At 35.2% G+C, this 16886-nt stretch overlaps 1 protein-coding gene across 2 annotated transcripts in view; it reads right to left on the bottom strand.

Annotated features, from left to right (window-relative positions):
• BABAM2 (BRISC and BRCA1 A complex member 2) overlaps nt 1-16886 on the bottom strand; it is a 375203-nt gene that overhangs the window by 292843 nt on the left and 65474 nt on the right. For both annotated transcript variants that reach the window (XM_081069729.1, XM_081069730.1), the window contains one exon: nt 882-976. In XM_081069729.1, the coding sequence (XP_080925855.1) occupies nt 882-976 (95 nt within the window). The remainder of the gene's footprint in view (nt 1-881; nt 977-16886) is intronic.

The raw sequence follows: 16886 nt of genomic DNA on the forward strand, positions 1-16886 counted from the left end.
ATAATTTAGCCACCAAACCCACCTACTCTTGCCAACCATATTTTTACAGCTGTGTTCTAAAATTTAAGATAATTCTTTAGGTTTGGGTTAATACTTCCTATTTAATACTTCCCTTTTTAAAAAGGGGGGGCAAGATTTCAAAATAAGCTATCAAAAGCTTAATGAGATTAAAAAAATTCCAAAAAACAAAACTATGAACATACTTTTGAAGAATAATAAAACTTCTTATTTTTACAGGCATCATAGCAAAATCGAATTTGGGAAGGGATAGAAAGAGACATTTTTATATGCTCAGACTTTTTAAACAAAATGGCACATGTTTTTCTCCACCAGCCATGCAAAACACACCATTTTTATACAAACCACATGCACTCTGACAATACCACCACCCCTTTCCCTGCCTTAATTCCAGAGACATTTTAATTCAACTGCAAAGTTTTTGGTCTTGCTTAATAAAGAACACTTAATCTGGTCTTTACAACCCTTCTGATAAAAATACTGAGATAATGCAGATACAAGTCCAAATTTGCCACTTTCACTTATACATGAAAAAGGCCTCTGAAAGAGCCAAGAAACACTCCACTAACAAGCCCTGTGATGAAGTGTTAGTAAACATTAGAAAATTGATTGCAGGCATGAAATATTAAGACAAAGAAAATATTTTCAACATGTCTCCTTAAACTGAAGTAAAAATATTTTAACCAATATGCTAGAGACTTTCAATAATTCAAAATAGTCTGAAAGCAAAACTGCAATGGAAAAACAAATCTCCTATTGAAACTATTTTAACACATAAAGTGTTGTACTTATTTCACAGGAAAAACTAATTTTCTTTTCTTCCAACAAATAAAGAACATCGAAATGAGCCTGCAGTTACTCACATGCAAAGCCGAGGGGTCTGGAAGAAATTCAGCATCTTCTCCAAAGATAAAATCAGGGGGCAGCTCTGGGTATTGGGCATTGAAAATGATATCCCCTGAAATACAAGAAAATGTCAGGCCCTTCTTATTTCCTTGCTAATGTATGAGTGTTCTGAGGAATGCATCAGAAAAATTTCTAAAGGAAGTTTGTATTAGTTCAACAAATTTGAAAAGCACTTTCTGAATGATTAATTCTTCAAACAAAAGAACTGATATCTTCTTTTAAATTAACACCCACAACATGCAATCAAAAAAATTAATCTCCTAACTCACTATAAATATAAATACCCAAGCATAAAAAGATAAGCAGCAACATACAAAATACATGCAGATATTTTTTATAGGAAACACTCTCCAATCCCTGCCTGATAATTCATAGGCCTTTACCGAGGACTGATTCTCTCAAGTCCTTGCCTTCAAGAAATTAAACATACAAACCTTTGGTAAAATAGAAAGAACATTTGACTTGGGGTCAAAAAAGTCTGGTTTGTCTCCACAAGATTTCCTAATTATTTATTAGCTCAAGTCATCTTGAACAAGTTTTAACCTCTTTAGACGTCAGTTTCCTCATCAGTAAAAGGGTGGATATAATAGCACTGCCATCACGGATTTGTTGTAAGAATAAAAAGAGGCCACATGCCTACATGGCGTCTGGTATACATATAGTAAGTACTCAGTACGTGACACCGGAATACTACTGCTGTGATTGGTGGAATTATTTTGAAACAGGAAACAAATTACGTCTCCTTAGCAAATTTGTGTTGTATGCTCTTCGACCTCTCTGTTCCTTTCCTGTCTCCTTCTTTAGCTCCCTGATTTTTCCTCTGCTCATCTCAAGAATCAGTCCTCGTCATTCTGCTAATATCAATAAGCAGATGGTACACCGATAAGCACACACACTGGATTCTATGCATAAGAGTGTGTATACTTGTGTACACGCACACAACCGCTATACTCAGGCACACACATACAGTTGTATCAGTCCAATCACTTTTACTGCTCAAATAATAACACCTTCATGATGATATTCAAATTTAAACATTCAGACTTCGGTTCTCATTTGAACCTTTCTATCTTTATGTACTATGTATTTCAATGTCAAACTCGGAAGTCTAAAAACAGACGAGATCGGGCACATTCAGGGTGGTAGCTCCTGCCTGTTTCTTTCCTCACTGCTCTCTTCCCCTCGCTGACTCCCTCTTTTTTCTAGCGATGGCACAGCTTTCCTTTAATTACCATGCTTAACCTTTAGTATCTTCAACCTTATCCTCACCCTTTATATTCATGGAACACAAGTCATCTCAACTTTTCCTCCAAAATGTTTCTCCTCTGGTTATTTCCCGCTGCTAACAGCCATACATTCACACATCCAATGACAGACATCTGAACTCCGATGCAGGCACTACGCTACATACTAAAGATCATACCAATAAGCACACACACTGGATTCTATGCATAAGAGTGTGTATACTTGTGTACACGCACACAACCGCTATACTCAGGCACACACATACAGTTGTATCAGTCCAATCACTTTTACTGCTCAAATAATAACACCTTCATGATGATATTCAAATTTAAACATTCAGACTTCGGTTCTCATTTGAACCTTTCTATCTTTATGTACTATGTATTTCAATGTCAAACTCGGAAGTCTAAAAACAGACGAGATCGGGCACATTCACTCTGCTCCTGAAGAGTGGGCAAGACTAGAAGAATTCAATTATCACCTTAAATGGTCTCCTGATAACCAGTTTCCCTTCAGCCCACAATGCATATTATCATAAAGTAAGTCTTCTTAAAGCACTTCCTTACCCCCAAACTTCCAAGCTCAAAAAACTTCAATAATTCTCTAATGTCAAATGGACTAAGGGCAAACTTTTCAAACTGGCATTTCAGGCCTCCATAATATGACGTTTCCTATGTATTTATCCACCCTTCCCTCTATCTACAAACCAATACAAACCTTTTATTCCAGTCAATACAATCTGCTCACAGACCTCCAAATACTATGACACATAGCTAAAATGCTCAGTTCTTACCCATCCTTTATGAGCACATCTAATTACCATCTCCTGCATGAAGACTTCCCTAATAAATCCAGTACACACTGATCATTGTTACTTCTGAAATTCAACAATAACGATTTGTTATTCCATTCACCTAAGTATCGAATTGTGGTGTTATATTGATTTTATCGTTCCATTAATTTTTAAAATTCATAATAAACGCATGCTATATGTGAGTCACTGTGTCAATACAAAGATGGTTATCCTCAAGGAGCTTACATTTAATGAGACAAGACATATACACAGAACCAAAAATACACTGAAGTACAAGGTAAATACATATACTTGATCTTCCTAAATATCTTGTAAGAACTCAGAGAATAAACATGCTGTTATATTTATTTCATATCTCCAACAGGGCAAAATATAATACATAGAATAGATTCAAGAAATGCTCAATATATGAAAGAAATTCTACTCTCTAAATTGAATATCTAAGTACTGACAAAATCCACAGTAAAGAATAAAGTATAGAAACGTTACTACCTACATCTGCCACTTTTGTAGGGAATAAACTTGAGCAAGAAAATATACCCTTTAGAAGTTGGGTATAGAATTAAATTATCAAAAGTAGTACAATCACTCCCTTTCCTTCACCCTACCCACTATCATTATAAAATTTCTTCAAATCTGCCAACCATAGAGCATTAATCCAAGCCAAGACTAAGAACCAGTAGAGACAATAGAAATGTCCTTATTACTCATTGTTCTTCCACTATACCCAGCATGCACAATTCCTTAGAAGGACATGTACATTAGAGATATGCTTTTCAAAGTCCTACAGTTGGCTTCCTTTAGTGACTTTCAGAAAAAAAAGTCATAAAGTTAATAGAACAAAGGCATTAAAGTTTTGGAAAAAAGCCAAGCTAGAATCTATTGCGTCTTGATGCTCAAAAACTAAACAGCAAGCTAAATTCCAACAGAAGAAATTTCATTATTTTTGTTACTACTGAAGACACAAAACTGGATTTTCAAGTTTTCAAAGGATCATTGTCAGTAATACATTATTTCCAAACCACTAACATTAAAAATCTGATCCAAGATATCATTCTTGCCAATTCTATTAAACATTGTACTGAACGATCTAGCCACGGTACTTAGGCAAGAAAAAGAAATGAATGGCACCTAGATTGGATATAGAATCCACAAAAACAAACAAACGAAAAAACCCTATAAGAATTAATAAGTTCTGTACACTACAAATGAACAATCCAAAAATGAAATTAAAAAAACCAATTCCATTTATAACAGTATCAATAAGAATAAAATATTTAGGAATAAACTTAATGAAAGAAATGTAAGACTTGTACACTAAAGACTACAAAACTGTTGAAAGAAGACCTGCATAAATGGGAAGACATCCCATGTTTGAGGATCAGAAGGCTTAATACTGTTACGATGGCAATATTGCCTAAATTAATCTAGATTTCATGCAATCCCTATCAAAATCCCTGCTTGACTTTTTCTGCAGAAATTGACAAGCCAATCCTAAAAGTCATATGGAAATGCAAGATCCTGAATGTCCAAAAAGCAATCTTGAAAATGCAAAGTTGGAGGACTCACACTTCCCAATTTCAAAACTTATTCCAAAGCCACAGTAATCAAGACAGTGTAGTACTGGCATTAAGGAGAGACGTACTGATCAATGGAATAGAATTCAGAGTCTGGAAATGAACTTTTACACTTCCAGTCAATTGATTTTTGACAAGGGCGCCAAGACAATTCAACGGGGCAAAAGACATCTTTTCACCACCTCACACCCTTTAGGATTACTACTATTTTAAAGAGGGAGTGAGAACGATGAGAGAGAGAGAGAGAGAGAGAGAATATAAAGAGTGTTAGCAAGATCATGGAAGAATTGCAACCCCTGTGCACCACTGGTGGGAACGTAGAATGGTGCAGCCACTATGGAAAACAATATGGTGGCATCTCAAAATTATTAAAATAGAATTACCGAATAATTCAACCATTCCACTCTCAGTATATACTCAAAAAAGGTGAAACCAATGTTTCAAAGAGTATTTGTACACCCACATTCACAACAGCATTATTCACAAAAGCCTAATGGAAGCAACCCAAGTGTTCGACAGCTAAACAGATAAACAAAGTGTGGTATACACATACAATGGAATATTATTCAGCCAAAAAAAAGAAAAACAGGACATTCTGACACATACTGCAATATGAATGAACCTTGCACATTATGGCGAAATAAGCCAGTTGCAAAAAAGACAAATACTGTGTGATTCTACTTAGATGAGATACACAGAATAGTCAAATTCATAGAGACAGAAAGAAGCATGGTGGTTGGCAAGAGCTGGGGGAAGGGGAGAATGGGGAGATGTAGTTTAACGGGTCTAGAGTTTCAGTTTTACAAGATGAAGAGCAATAAAGATTGGTTGAAGAACAATGTGAATGCACTTAACATTACTGAAATGTACACTTAAAAAGTATTAAGATGGTAAATTTTGTTATGTATTATTTTGCCACAATTAAAACAAATTTTTAATATAAAAGTCTGCTATAGACAGACTGTGTCCACCTAAAATTCATATGTTGAAATCCTAATGCCCAGTGTGACGGTATTTGGAGCGGGGGGCCTGTAAGTGGTCAGGTCATCAAGGCAGAGCTCTCATGACGGCGATTAGTGCCCTGATAGAAGAGGCCCGAGGGAGCTCTGCTGCCTCCTTCTTCCATGTGAGGTCACAAGGAAAAAAAAGACCCTCTGTGAACCAGGAAGCAGACCCTCACTAGACAAATCTGCCAGCACCTTGATCTCAGACTGCCCAGCCTCCAAAACCATAAAAAATAAACATTTGTTGTTTAAGCCATTCAATGTATAATAATTTATTATAGCGGTCTAAACAGACTAAGACAGTCTTTTCAACAAACAGTGCTGGGACACCTGGATATCCACATGCAAAAGAATGAAGTTGAGTCCCTACTATACATCATATACAAACATTGACTCAAAATGGATCTAGATCTAAGTGTAAGAGCAAAAACTATGTAAACCTTTGATTAAAACATAAGAGTAAATCTTTATAACCAGGCAACATTTTGTTAGGTATGAAATCAAAAGCACAAGCAACAAAAGAAAAACTAGATAAACTAGACTTCATAAAAATTTAAAACTTTTGTTCTTCAAAGGGCACCAACTAGAAAATAAAAAGCTAACCCAGACAATGCACGATTTGGCAAACTATGTATCTGATAAAGGACTTGTACCAAGAGCATATAGAAAACACTTATACCTCAACAGTAAAAACAAAAAAAACCCAATTTAAAAATGGGCAAAGGATTTGAATAGACATTTCTCCAAAGCAGATGTAGAAATGGCCAGTAAGCATTATGACAAGATGCTCAGCGCGGTTAGTCATTCAGGAAATGAAAATCAAAACCACAATGAGATACCACTTCACAACCTCTAGGATGGCTACAATCAAAATGACAAATAATCACAAGTGCTGGTGAGGATGTGGAAAAACTGGAACCCTCAAACACTGCTGGTGGGAATATAAAATGGTGCCACTACTTTGAAAACGTATGGCAGTTTCTCAAAATGTTAAACAGAGTTATCTTATGACCCACCAATTCCACTCAAGCTACACACTCAAGAAAAATGAAAACATACGTCCACACAAAAAACTTGTGCACGAATGTCTGTAGCAGCATTATTCACAATAGACAAAAAGTAGAAACAACCCAATTCCATCAACTGAATGATAAATAAAATGTAACACACACACACACACACACACACACACACACAGGAATATTATTCAGCTATAGAAAAGAAATGATAGACGCTGTAATGTGGATGAACCTTGAAAACTTTACACTAAGCAAAAACAGCAAGACACCAAAGGCCATATACTGTATGATTATTGTATAATTTCACTTATATGAAATATCCAGAATATACAAATCCGCAGAGACAAAAAGCAGATTAATGGTTGTCAGGGGCTGGGAAAAGGGAAAATGGGGAGTGACCACTAACGAGTACAAGGTTTCTTTCTGTGGTGATGAAAAACGTTCTGGAACTAGTGCTGACGGCTGCACAATTCTGTGAATGTATTAAAAACCACCGAACTGTACACTTCAACGAGTGAATTGTATGGTATGTAAATTATACCTCAATAAAGCTGGGCTTCTTTAATCTGATACAAAAATGTGTCCCACTTTAATCTGAACTTAAAATAAATAAATTAGAGAGTATTTACTCAATGGTTATGAGTAAATTTGTTTTTTATAAATAAAATCATCTTGAAAATGCAATTTGGTAGTTCTCCATTTAAAGGAACTCTGCAATGATCCCTTTTTAAAAACAAAGAATATTTTTATAAGATAAATACTTATAAAGATCTTTATTTTTCAAGAACTTCCCTAAATGGGTCCTTTTAAAGAAAGTTAATTCTTTTATAATTTTAGTTAATTTTAAAAAATTTTAAAGCTGACAAAAGTATTAGAGTATACAATAAAATTTTTTAAAATAAACAATGTATACCAAATTATCACACCTCAACTGAGAGGCTCTTTTTAGAGAGAAAGAGAGAGATTACTATCTTACATGTAGTAAAAACATTATACAAAAGTCTTTTTCAAAACAAAGAAGTAAATTTAAATATCTTTCAGAATCTCACACTCGTACAGCTCAGAATTTCTCAAACTCTTACCTTCAACTTCAAAGACCTCCTGAAACACTACTCAATACTCTATAGCTTCTTTGGAATAAAATGTAGCATTGTTTTCTTGCTATGGAGAACAGTCGGTAAATCAGTCAAGAACATTTATTAAAAACCCACCATGCACAGATGCACATACTGGATACCTGGGGAGTTACAGGGGAAGTAGAAAACATAGCACCTGACCTCAAGGCAGAGATGGTGGCGGAAAGACCAACACAAATCATAGAGAAGAGCAATAACATCGCATTTCCTTTATTTCACCCTGGAGAAGATGATACAAAACACAGAGAACAGATTACTTGGATACTGCTTACTTCAACTTTTAATAAAAGGGAAGAGTAGGCAAGAGAACCAGGAAATAAAAATAGGATCAGAGGTGACATAAGGTGAGGTTATTAAAAAAAAAAAAAGGTAAACAAAACACCTGGAATATCTAGAAGTTATGACCACCTAAAAACAAAATGGTAGTTTCAAGTCTTATTTTTCATCACTGTGAAAATTGCCAGACTATACAATCCTGGGACCAACAGGGCAGAGGTTCCTGACTTAGAAAACACACATTTACAATGCTTCATAATATGATACACACATGAAATCAGAGAAATTCCAGGGGCAAGATAGTTGTTATTTACATGCTTTTGCGTCAGCAGCTGACAATCATTAGGAGGTATCAGTGCCATCTTGGGAAGGCCCCTCACCAAATCTGCAGAGTGAACCAGACGTTCAGCTCTCCAGTTACAGAAGGAACACAGTTTGTCCACAGGCTCCTTTCCTTACTCTTACCAGTGAAATAGTATCATGTTGTTTGGTCTATTTGAAAGTTTAAATAACTGCCAGGAAAACAGTTTCAAAGAAACAATTCAAACAGTAAATAAAGGGAGTTTTGACCATGATGAAAGAATTATTCCTATCAGTTGCCACATAAAATTATCATTTACTGAAACTCCAAGTGTGGGAAGTAAGCGTCAGACAAGAATCTTGTGGAAATGCCAAGCTGAAGGAGACTCTCAATGGATAGGTGGATTCAAGCAGTGATTTAACAAAAGACTTTGGAGAGGTGACTCATTTCGAAGAGTTAGTTCTAATTCTTGATAGTCTTCCTTACACTAGAACTTAATCTCTCTCTCTCTTTCTCTCTCTCTGAAAATTTCATCCACTGGTTCTGAGGAATTTATGGAGCAATTCTAGTTTCACTTTGACATCATAGCCCTTCAACTCCCTTTACAGGCAGTTCTTGTGACCTCTCTTTCAACCCCACCCTGAGTCACCTCTCGCCCAGGCTAAATATCCCAGTGACTGTCACTGCGCTTCAGACGCCTTAGTCTCAGTCACCTTTATCATCCTCTCCACTCTCTTCTCTGCAGGTGTACCAGTTTGTCTATAACCTTCTTAGAGGATAATACCCAGATCTAAACAGAAGATTCCAGGTGTGCTCTAAAGAGCACAGAATCAAGTTTAAAAACCCATGCTTTCATTTTAGATACTATTAATAAATACCACTGCAAACTGAAACAGCATTTTTTGACAGCCAGATCGGTGTTGATTCGTATTATGCTTCCTATCAACTAAAAGCCCCAAGACTTTTATATATACACTATTGTTAAGGCACATGTTCTTCATTCTTAATTGGGACAGCTGAATTTTGGAATCTATTTCGGGATTTTAAATTTGTCCCTATTATATTTCAATCTTGTTAGATTTACCTCTCTATTTACAGCCCATCATAGTATTCTCATTCTATTCCAATTCTGTGTTGGCACTTGCAGTTTCAAGTTATAAACAGATTAGCTAAACAACCTTCTGGAAAACTCCCTTTCTGGCAGCCACAGTTCAATTAATCAGTACCTCTTGGGTGCAACCACTTAAACAATAATATTTACCCAATACTACTACAAACCTGAACATTCATCACAAGGATATCATGAAGAAACTTACCAAGTGCCTCAAAGATCTACTCTGTTTTCCCTATAAATTCAAAGATACCATCAATGATTCCATTGTAAAGCACACTTTTTATCTTGAGAGGCAGAATTTCTTTTCCTATACCAAGGAAAAGAGACTATAAGAATTATGATATCTGAGAGTTGGCATAATTCATATGAAATAGGCCCTCAAAAAATACGTATCTGTAGAAGAAAGGATGGAAGTGGGGGGGGGGGACTAAATTTAGGTCATTTCCGTAAGACTTCCTTCTACCAGATCCTATCACTAGACTTTAACCACATCTTATCCTTCTTTGTATTTCTAGTATCTAAAGCTGTGCTGTCAACAGAAATTTAATATAAACTATATATATCATTTAAAAATAACTAGTAGTCACATGACAATACTAAAAAGAAAAGGGTGAAATTTTTTTTTTAATTTTGTATACAGTAAAATTCATCTTTTTGAGTACAGTTACATGAATTTTATCACATATAGATTCCCATGCGTAGATTTCAGTAAACACCACCAAAATGAGGATATAGAACAATCTATGACCCTCCAAAAGTTCCTCATGCTATCCCTTTGTAGTTAAACTTTCCCACCATATCCCTCATCTCTGGCAACCTCTGCTCTGCTCTCTGTCCCTTCAGTATCACATTTCCCAAAATGTCATACAAAGGGAAACATATAGTATATAATCTTTTGAAACTGGCTTCTTTCACTTACTACTGGCAGCAGGTATTTAAGAATCAGCCAAATGTATCGATGCATTTAAGTGCCTGTATCAATAGCTTGTTCCGTTTTATAGCCAATTCATGGTCCAGTGGATGGATGTACCACAGTTTGTTTACACATTTACCCAGTGAAGAACAGCTGGGTTAGTTCCAATTTTGGATGACCATGAATAATGCTTTTACAAACATCCATGTACAAGGTTTGTGCGAACATAAAATTTCCATTTCTCGAGAAATGATTATCATTTATAGATAAATACGTAAGAGTCGAATCACTAGGTCACATGAAGTGTGTCTTTGACCTTAAGACAAACTGCCAGACTGGCTTCCAGTAGCTGTTCCATTTAACAGTCACACAAGCAATACATGAGAGTTCCAATTGCTACACGTGCTCACCAACACTCGATGGGGTCCATGTGTTGTCACTGTCCTTGGTGTTTTTAGTCCTTCTGACTGGTGTGTCACGACATCTCATTATGGTTTTAATTTACATTTCCCTAACGACTAATGATGTTGAGCATCTTTTCATGTGCTTATCTGCTATCTTTATATCTTTTTTTGGTGGAATGTTGGTTCAAATCTATTGCCCCTTGTTTTTTATTCAGTTGTTTGTCTTCTTATTGTTGACTTTTGAGACCCCTTTATATGTTCTGGAAATTTGTTCTCTATCAGAATATGTGATTTGCAAGTGTTTTCTCCCAATGTGTGTTGTCTTTTCCTTCTCTTAAAGTATCTTCAGCAGAGCAAGTTTTCAGATTGCTGAAATACAATTTATCAACTTTGTTCTTTTATAGATTGTTTTTGATGTTGTATCTAAGAATTCATTGCCTAACTGAAGTCACAAAGACTTCCTCGTATGCTTTCTTTTTGGTTTTAGCTTGGAATTTTATATTTCAGAATGTGATTTATTTGAGTTATTATTTGTACATGGTTTAGGAAACAGGTCAAGATCCTTTTTGTTGTTGTTTTTGCATCTAGAGGCCCAATTGTTCTAACACCATTTGCCAAGAATGCTGTCCTTTTGTCATTGAAGTGCTTTTGCATAAATGTGAAAAAAATCAATTAACCATATTTACATGATTCTATTATTTACATTTCAATTTTGTTTTATTGATTCCTTTGCCAATATCACACTGTCCTTGATAGTGAATCTTAAAATTTAATAGTCTGACTCATCCAACTTTGTTCTTTTCAAAATTATTTTGGTTATTCTAATTCCTTTGCCTTTCCAAATAAATTTTAAAATCATCCTGTCAATATCTAAAAAATCCTGCTGGGATTTTAAAGGGGATTGCTCTAAAACTATAGATTAACTAAGAGAAAACTGACTTCTTACCTATACTGAGTCTTCTAATCCATTAATATCATATGTCTTTCCATTCAGTGAGGTCTTTGATTACTTATATCTGCATATAGATCCTAAACATATCTCATTAGACTTATGACTAAGTATTTCTTTTTCCCTTTCCTTTTTTTAGAGGGTAGCTACTATAATAGCACTATTTTTAAATTTTGTATTTCCAACTGTTCATGCTAGTATAAAGAAATACGGTCGATTTTCCTAGGTTGACTTCGTATCCTGCAACCCTGGAAAACTCACTAGTTCTAGGAGTGTTTTTGAAATTCTTTGGGATTTTCTACATAGACAATCATGTCATATGCAAATAGAGGCAGTTTTACCTCTTCTTTTCCAATCTGTATGCCTTTTTTTCCCCTCATTATACTGTCTATGACTTTCAGTATAATGTTATATAGGAGATGTGAAAGTGAACACCCTTGCCTTATTCTCAGTCTTAGGACGAAAGAATTGTCTTTCACCATGTATGATATTAATTGTAGACTTTGTGTAGACGTCTTTTATCAGGTTCAGGATGAGGAAATTCCCTTCTATTCCTAGTCTGCTAAGAGTTTTTATCATGAACAGATTTTGAATTTTATTCAATGTTTTTTCTGCATGTATTGATCTGATCATATGGTTTTTCTTCTATTAGTCTATAAATATGGAGAATACCATTGATTTTCACATGTTGAATCCGTCATTTATTCCCAGGATAAAACCAACATGGTCATGATGCATTTTATGTATTTTATTTTTTTGCTGGATTCAATTAGCTGATATTTTTTGAAAAATTTGGCTTCTCTCTTCAAATGAGCAATATTGGTCTAAAGTTTGTTTCATTTTCTTCTGCTTTCTTTGACTAGTTTTGGTATCAGGAGAATACTGGCCTTATAGAATGAGTTGGGAAATTTTGTGTCCATTTCAATTTCTCACAGCGATTATATAGAATTGGTGCTATTTATTCCTTAAGTGTTTGGTAGTATTAATCTGAAACAATGTGGGCCTGGAGTTTTACTTTTGAAAGGTTGTTTTTTAACTATAAATTCAATTGTTTTAACAGATATAGGACTATTCAGATTATCTATTCCTTCTTGAGTTAGTTGTGGTAGTTTGTGTCTTTCAAGGAATTTCATTTCATTTAAGTTGTCAAGTGAATTGGGCATAAAGTTTGGTTCAGAATGAAAGTGCTGAACCATCTTCTGTGGACTTGGTTCAAATGTCAGTATAGTTTTCAAAGCCATTTAATGCTATTTCGGTTTTCCCCAAGTATGTGTTACCTAGAGACCAGTCTGGGATGTGGGCACTGGTCTACATTACAGTTCAATTCTCAAAGCCTTTGCTATATTGATTCTGTCCAGTTTTCATACATGTGCAGCTCGAGAATAAGCCTGAGACTTCATACACAAATTAAAGGATCCTTTTCTCCAGCTCCCTCGTCTCTATGATTTCCCTCTCCACTCTCTGGCTTTCAGGAGCACCTTCACCTGCTGCTCTGGCCAGAAAGCGAGACTTTCCGCTTCCCCATGTTCTTGCGCACTTCCCACGACTGTGTCCACCTGGCGGTGAAGCGGCAAAATAAGAGTCTGAGAGGCTGCTGCTGCCCGAGTCATTTCATAACTGTAGCTGGCCTGAGTTAGAGCCAAGAGAGTTGAAAAAGCTCCATCCTAAAGGGTCCCCCTGACCCGAGAGAGGATTTTCATTGAAGCGAGTCTTTCTGTCCATGCCCATTGCACAGTCCAGGGTCCGGGGTGCTCTAGGGTCTACACCAGGAAATATGAAAGAAAAAAGGGGGATGGGGAGAGTGGGACACACAGGAAACTAATATCCACATGGGTCATTCTTTGAGTTTTGATTTCTCTTAGTGTGTCTGCTATTATTTACTTTTCAGACTCCTCAGGTAGTTGTATATATTCTGTAGATATAATCACTAAGAGAGATGTGGGGGGGAGTGTTTGCTACTTCTTATCTGGAACTGATAATCTTAATAAAAAATCATAAATAATAGTTAAAATTAATTAATCTTAATATATTTTATCCAACAGATAAAGCTATAGTATCATTTCAGCATGCAATCAATATAAAATTAGTGAGATTTTTACAATATTTCGAAATCTGACGTATCACACTGACAGCACATCTCAGGCTAGCCATATTACAAGTACTCCAAAGCCACACATGGCTAGTAGCAACCATGTCGGGCAGCATGGCTCTAGAGACACAAATGAAAGGAAAGAAGAGCACACAAGGAATGAAGGGAAGGGAAAAAGGAAAGGTCATCTAATTTTCCATGACCATTTTCAGATAAAATGTGCTCATTACTTCATTAAGGGAAGTACGTTCTGTTGCTGTTAGTAGTTGCTGGAAGAAGTTCTTTCTTATATCTGAAAAAATATATTATGTGCTTATAAATCATTTACCTACTAACGCGAGTTCTACCCTCAGCATTATTCCACATGGCAGTCCCTAAATCATCTACAAATGACCTCTTTTTTTAGTCTTCTTTTCTCCAAGTTAAGCATGCCCAGTTATTTCAGTGGTTTACAATAAAAGTTCTCCGGAAACTAAGCTACATGATTCTTAGGTGTATCAGAGGGAATCTGCCATGTTGCTGATTCTTAGAAAATTAGACTAATTAGGAAAGGGGTATAATGTCCTTTCTTCAGATGTTATGCTTTAAATGAACCTTTCACCTTATACTTTGGCATATTTATTTCAGTGCATAAAATAACTGTATTTTAAGCTAAATACTATGAATTAGCATTACTTTATTGAGTAATGAATATTCTACTGAAGAAATTTTTAGTCATAATAATTTTCTAGGGCATATTCACAAACTATTTCATTAATACAATTTATTATCAATTCTTTTTTAATGACTACAATGTATCTGACCCCATAAAAAGACAGTAAACTTTCTCAACCTGTCTATGATTTTGTTTATAGCTTTTAAAAGTAGTTAGGAATTAACTATAATTTTAAAACAAATCAGTAATGATGACTATCATGAATTACTAAAAAGAACTGGGAAAACAATAACAAAGAAAAAATTAGCAAATAAGTTTTATTTATTTATATATATACATATATATATGTGTGTGTGTATACATATACATATATATATCATTAATTTAGTTACAGCCTCTAGACTACTATGTATTTACATTTCATTTTCTGTGAACTAAATATCATAGTGAGATGGACTGAAAGCTTGGTTTCAATGTACAGAGTTGGTTGCATTTACAGAAAAGGAGACACCGTCATTTGGAGGACACTATGGGAAAAAAATCCTGAAACATGAAGCAGTATTAAAAAAAAATCATTAACTGATTATTGCATACTTGAGGAAGCTTAAAAAAAGATTATGTGACTGTAAAGAGTTGGGTGAAGCTGGCACAATAAAAGAAGACTTTATCTCGTTTTCTAGAGAGATAACCTTCACTTACTACTTCACTCAATACCTCAAAAAATATTATAAGTAGTGTCAATAACAGAAAAAGAATTAAGAGATTCTGCCCCAATAAAGTTGGAATCTATGAGATGTGATCTTAGAGGCAAGACATATATAAAAATAACTATAAACACTAATAAATTATTGATTCAATAGGATCACTAGTGGATGCCAGAACCATTAAGCAAAAGATTGTTGGGGGAAAAAATACAGTCTCAAAGTATCACCCCACAGATTACTGATAAATTACAATAAGAGGAAAAGTATCTTATGATAGAGAAATCTGGCAGAAACCACCTTAATTTAACTACATGGTCAAATTTAGCACCACCAACAATGGAACAAGCGGACGTTGTGCACCTTGTGACGACTGCACTGAGAAGAGCATAATATCACCTACTCGGAAAGCTTGACAAAAATGTGTAACCTAAATACAATCAAGAAGAGATAATCAGACAAACCAAATTTTAGGACATTCTACAAAACAGGCCTAAACTCTTCAAAACCCGGTATCATGAATGACGAAAAAAAGAAAGATATGTTCTAGATTAAAGAAAATTAGAGATATGAATAGTAAATACAGCACATGATCCTTCACCGGCTTAGATACCAGGGTGAAAAAGCTAAGAGGATATTAACAGACAACTGCAGAAATATAAATATGAATCCCATTAGGTAATATTATTGTACCAATGTTAAATTTCTTGAGTGTGGTAATAGCACTGACATTCTACAGAACAAAAATGTCCTTTTCTTGGGTAATATATATTGAAGTATTATAGGTAGAGTATCAAAATGTTTGTAACTTACTTTAAAATGGTTCAGCAAAAAGATTTAGATATATAGATATAAATATATACCTATATCTGCACATATGTGTGTGAGGACAGAGAGAGATAAATATGACAAAACGTTAAGAACTAATAAAGAGTTTACAGATGTATAATTCTTTCAAATTTTTGTAGCATAGATGTTATTTTTAAAAATAATAATTTGAGAGAAAAAAGTACAAATTAAAAATTCATTAGTCTCACCACAGGATGGCCTCAGGGTTTTTTGAGAATTACTTTGGGGAATTTATTCAATAGTGTTTGGGGATTTTGTTGGGTGTCCGATGGACAGGTGTCCTGTTTGGGAGACCACCTCAGGGATGCTGTGGATGCCTGGTCATGGCATTGTACACCAGAGACTGGACATTAATGAATGCCAACTATAATTTTATGTGTATAATGTGATGGCTCGGTGTGAGGTCGGGGTGGTGGTGGATGGGGGGAGGGGGGTTCAAGGTGTGAGAGATGTAAAAAAATAAAATAAAACTAAAAAAAAAAATTCATTAGTCTCATAATGGACAAATAACATGCCACAGAAATACTGAAAATGGAGGAATTAGTAAGGAATATAAGAGACGGCTTCTTCAAAGAGGTGACACTTGAGCTGGGTATTAGACAATTAAAAAAACACTAAAAGAAAAATAATTATAAAATACATTAACACATTCTTTTATAAGAAGTGAAACAATACAGGATATATACAAAAATATTACAGATTGAAAAGGATTTACAAATGAGGCTATGAAGGGAACATCATGAGCAAAAGCAGAGTGCTAGGAAACCGAAAGCATATCTAGGACGCACGGCAGATGCTATCGGGGCCCCCCCACATCCCTGTGGTCCACCCACCCCAGCAGTCATCTGCAGCTCTTGATTCCTGTACGTGGGGTTTCTCAACCTCAGTACTGCTGACATTTGGGGCTGGATAACTC

The sequence above is a fragment of the Rhinolophus hipposideros genome (genome assembly GCF_964194185.1).
Source record: "Rhinolophus hipposideros genome assembly, chromosome: 12".
NCBI classification, from domain to species: Eukaryota; Metazoa; Chordata; class Mammalia; order Chiroptera; family Rhinolophidae; genus Rhinolophus; species Rhinolophus hipposideros.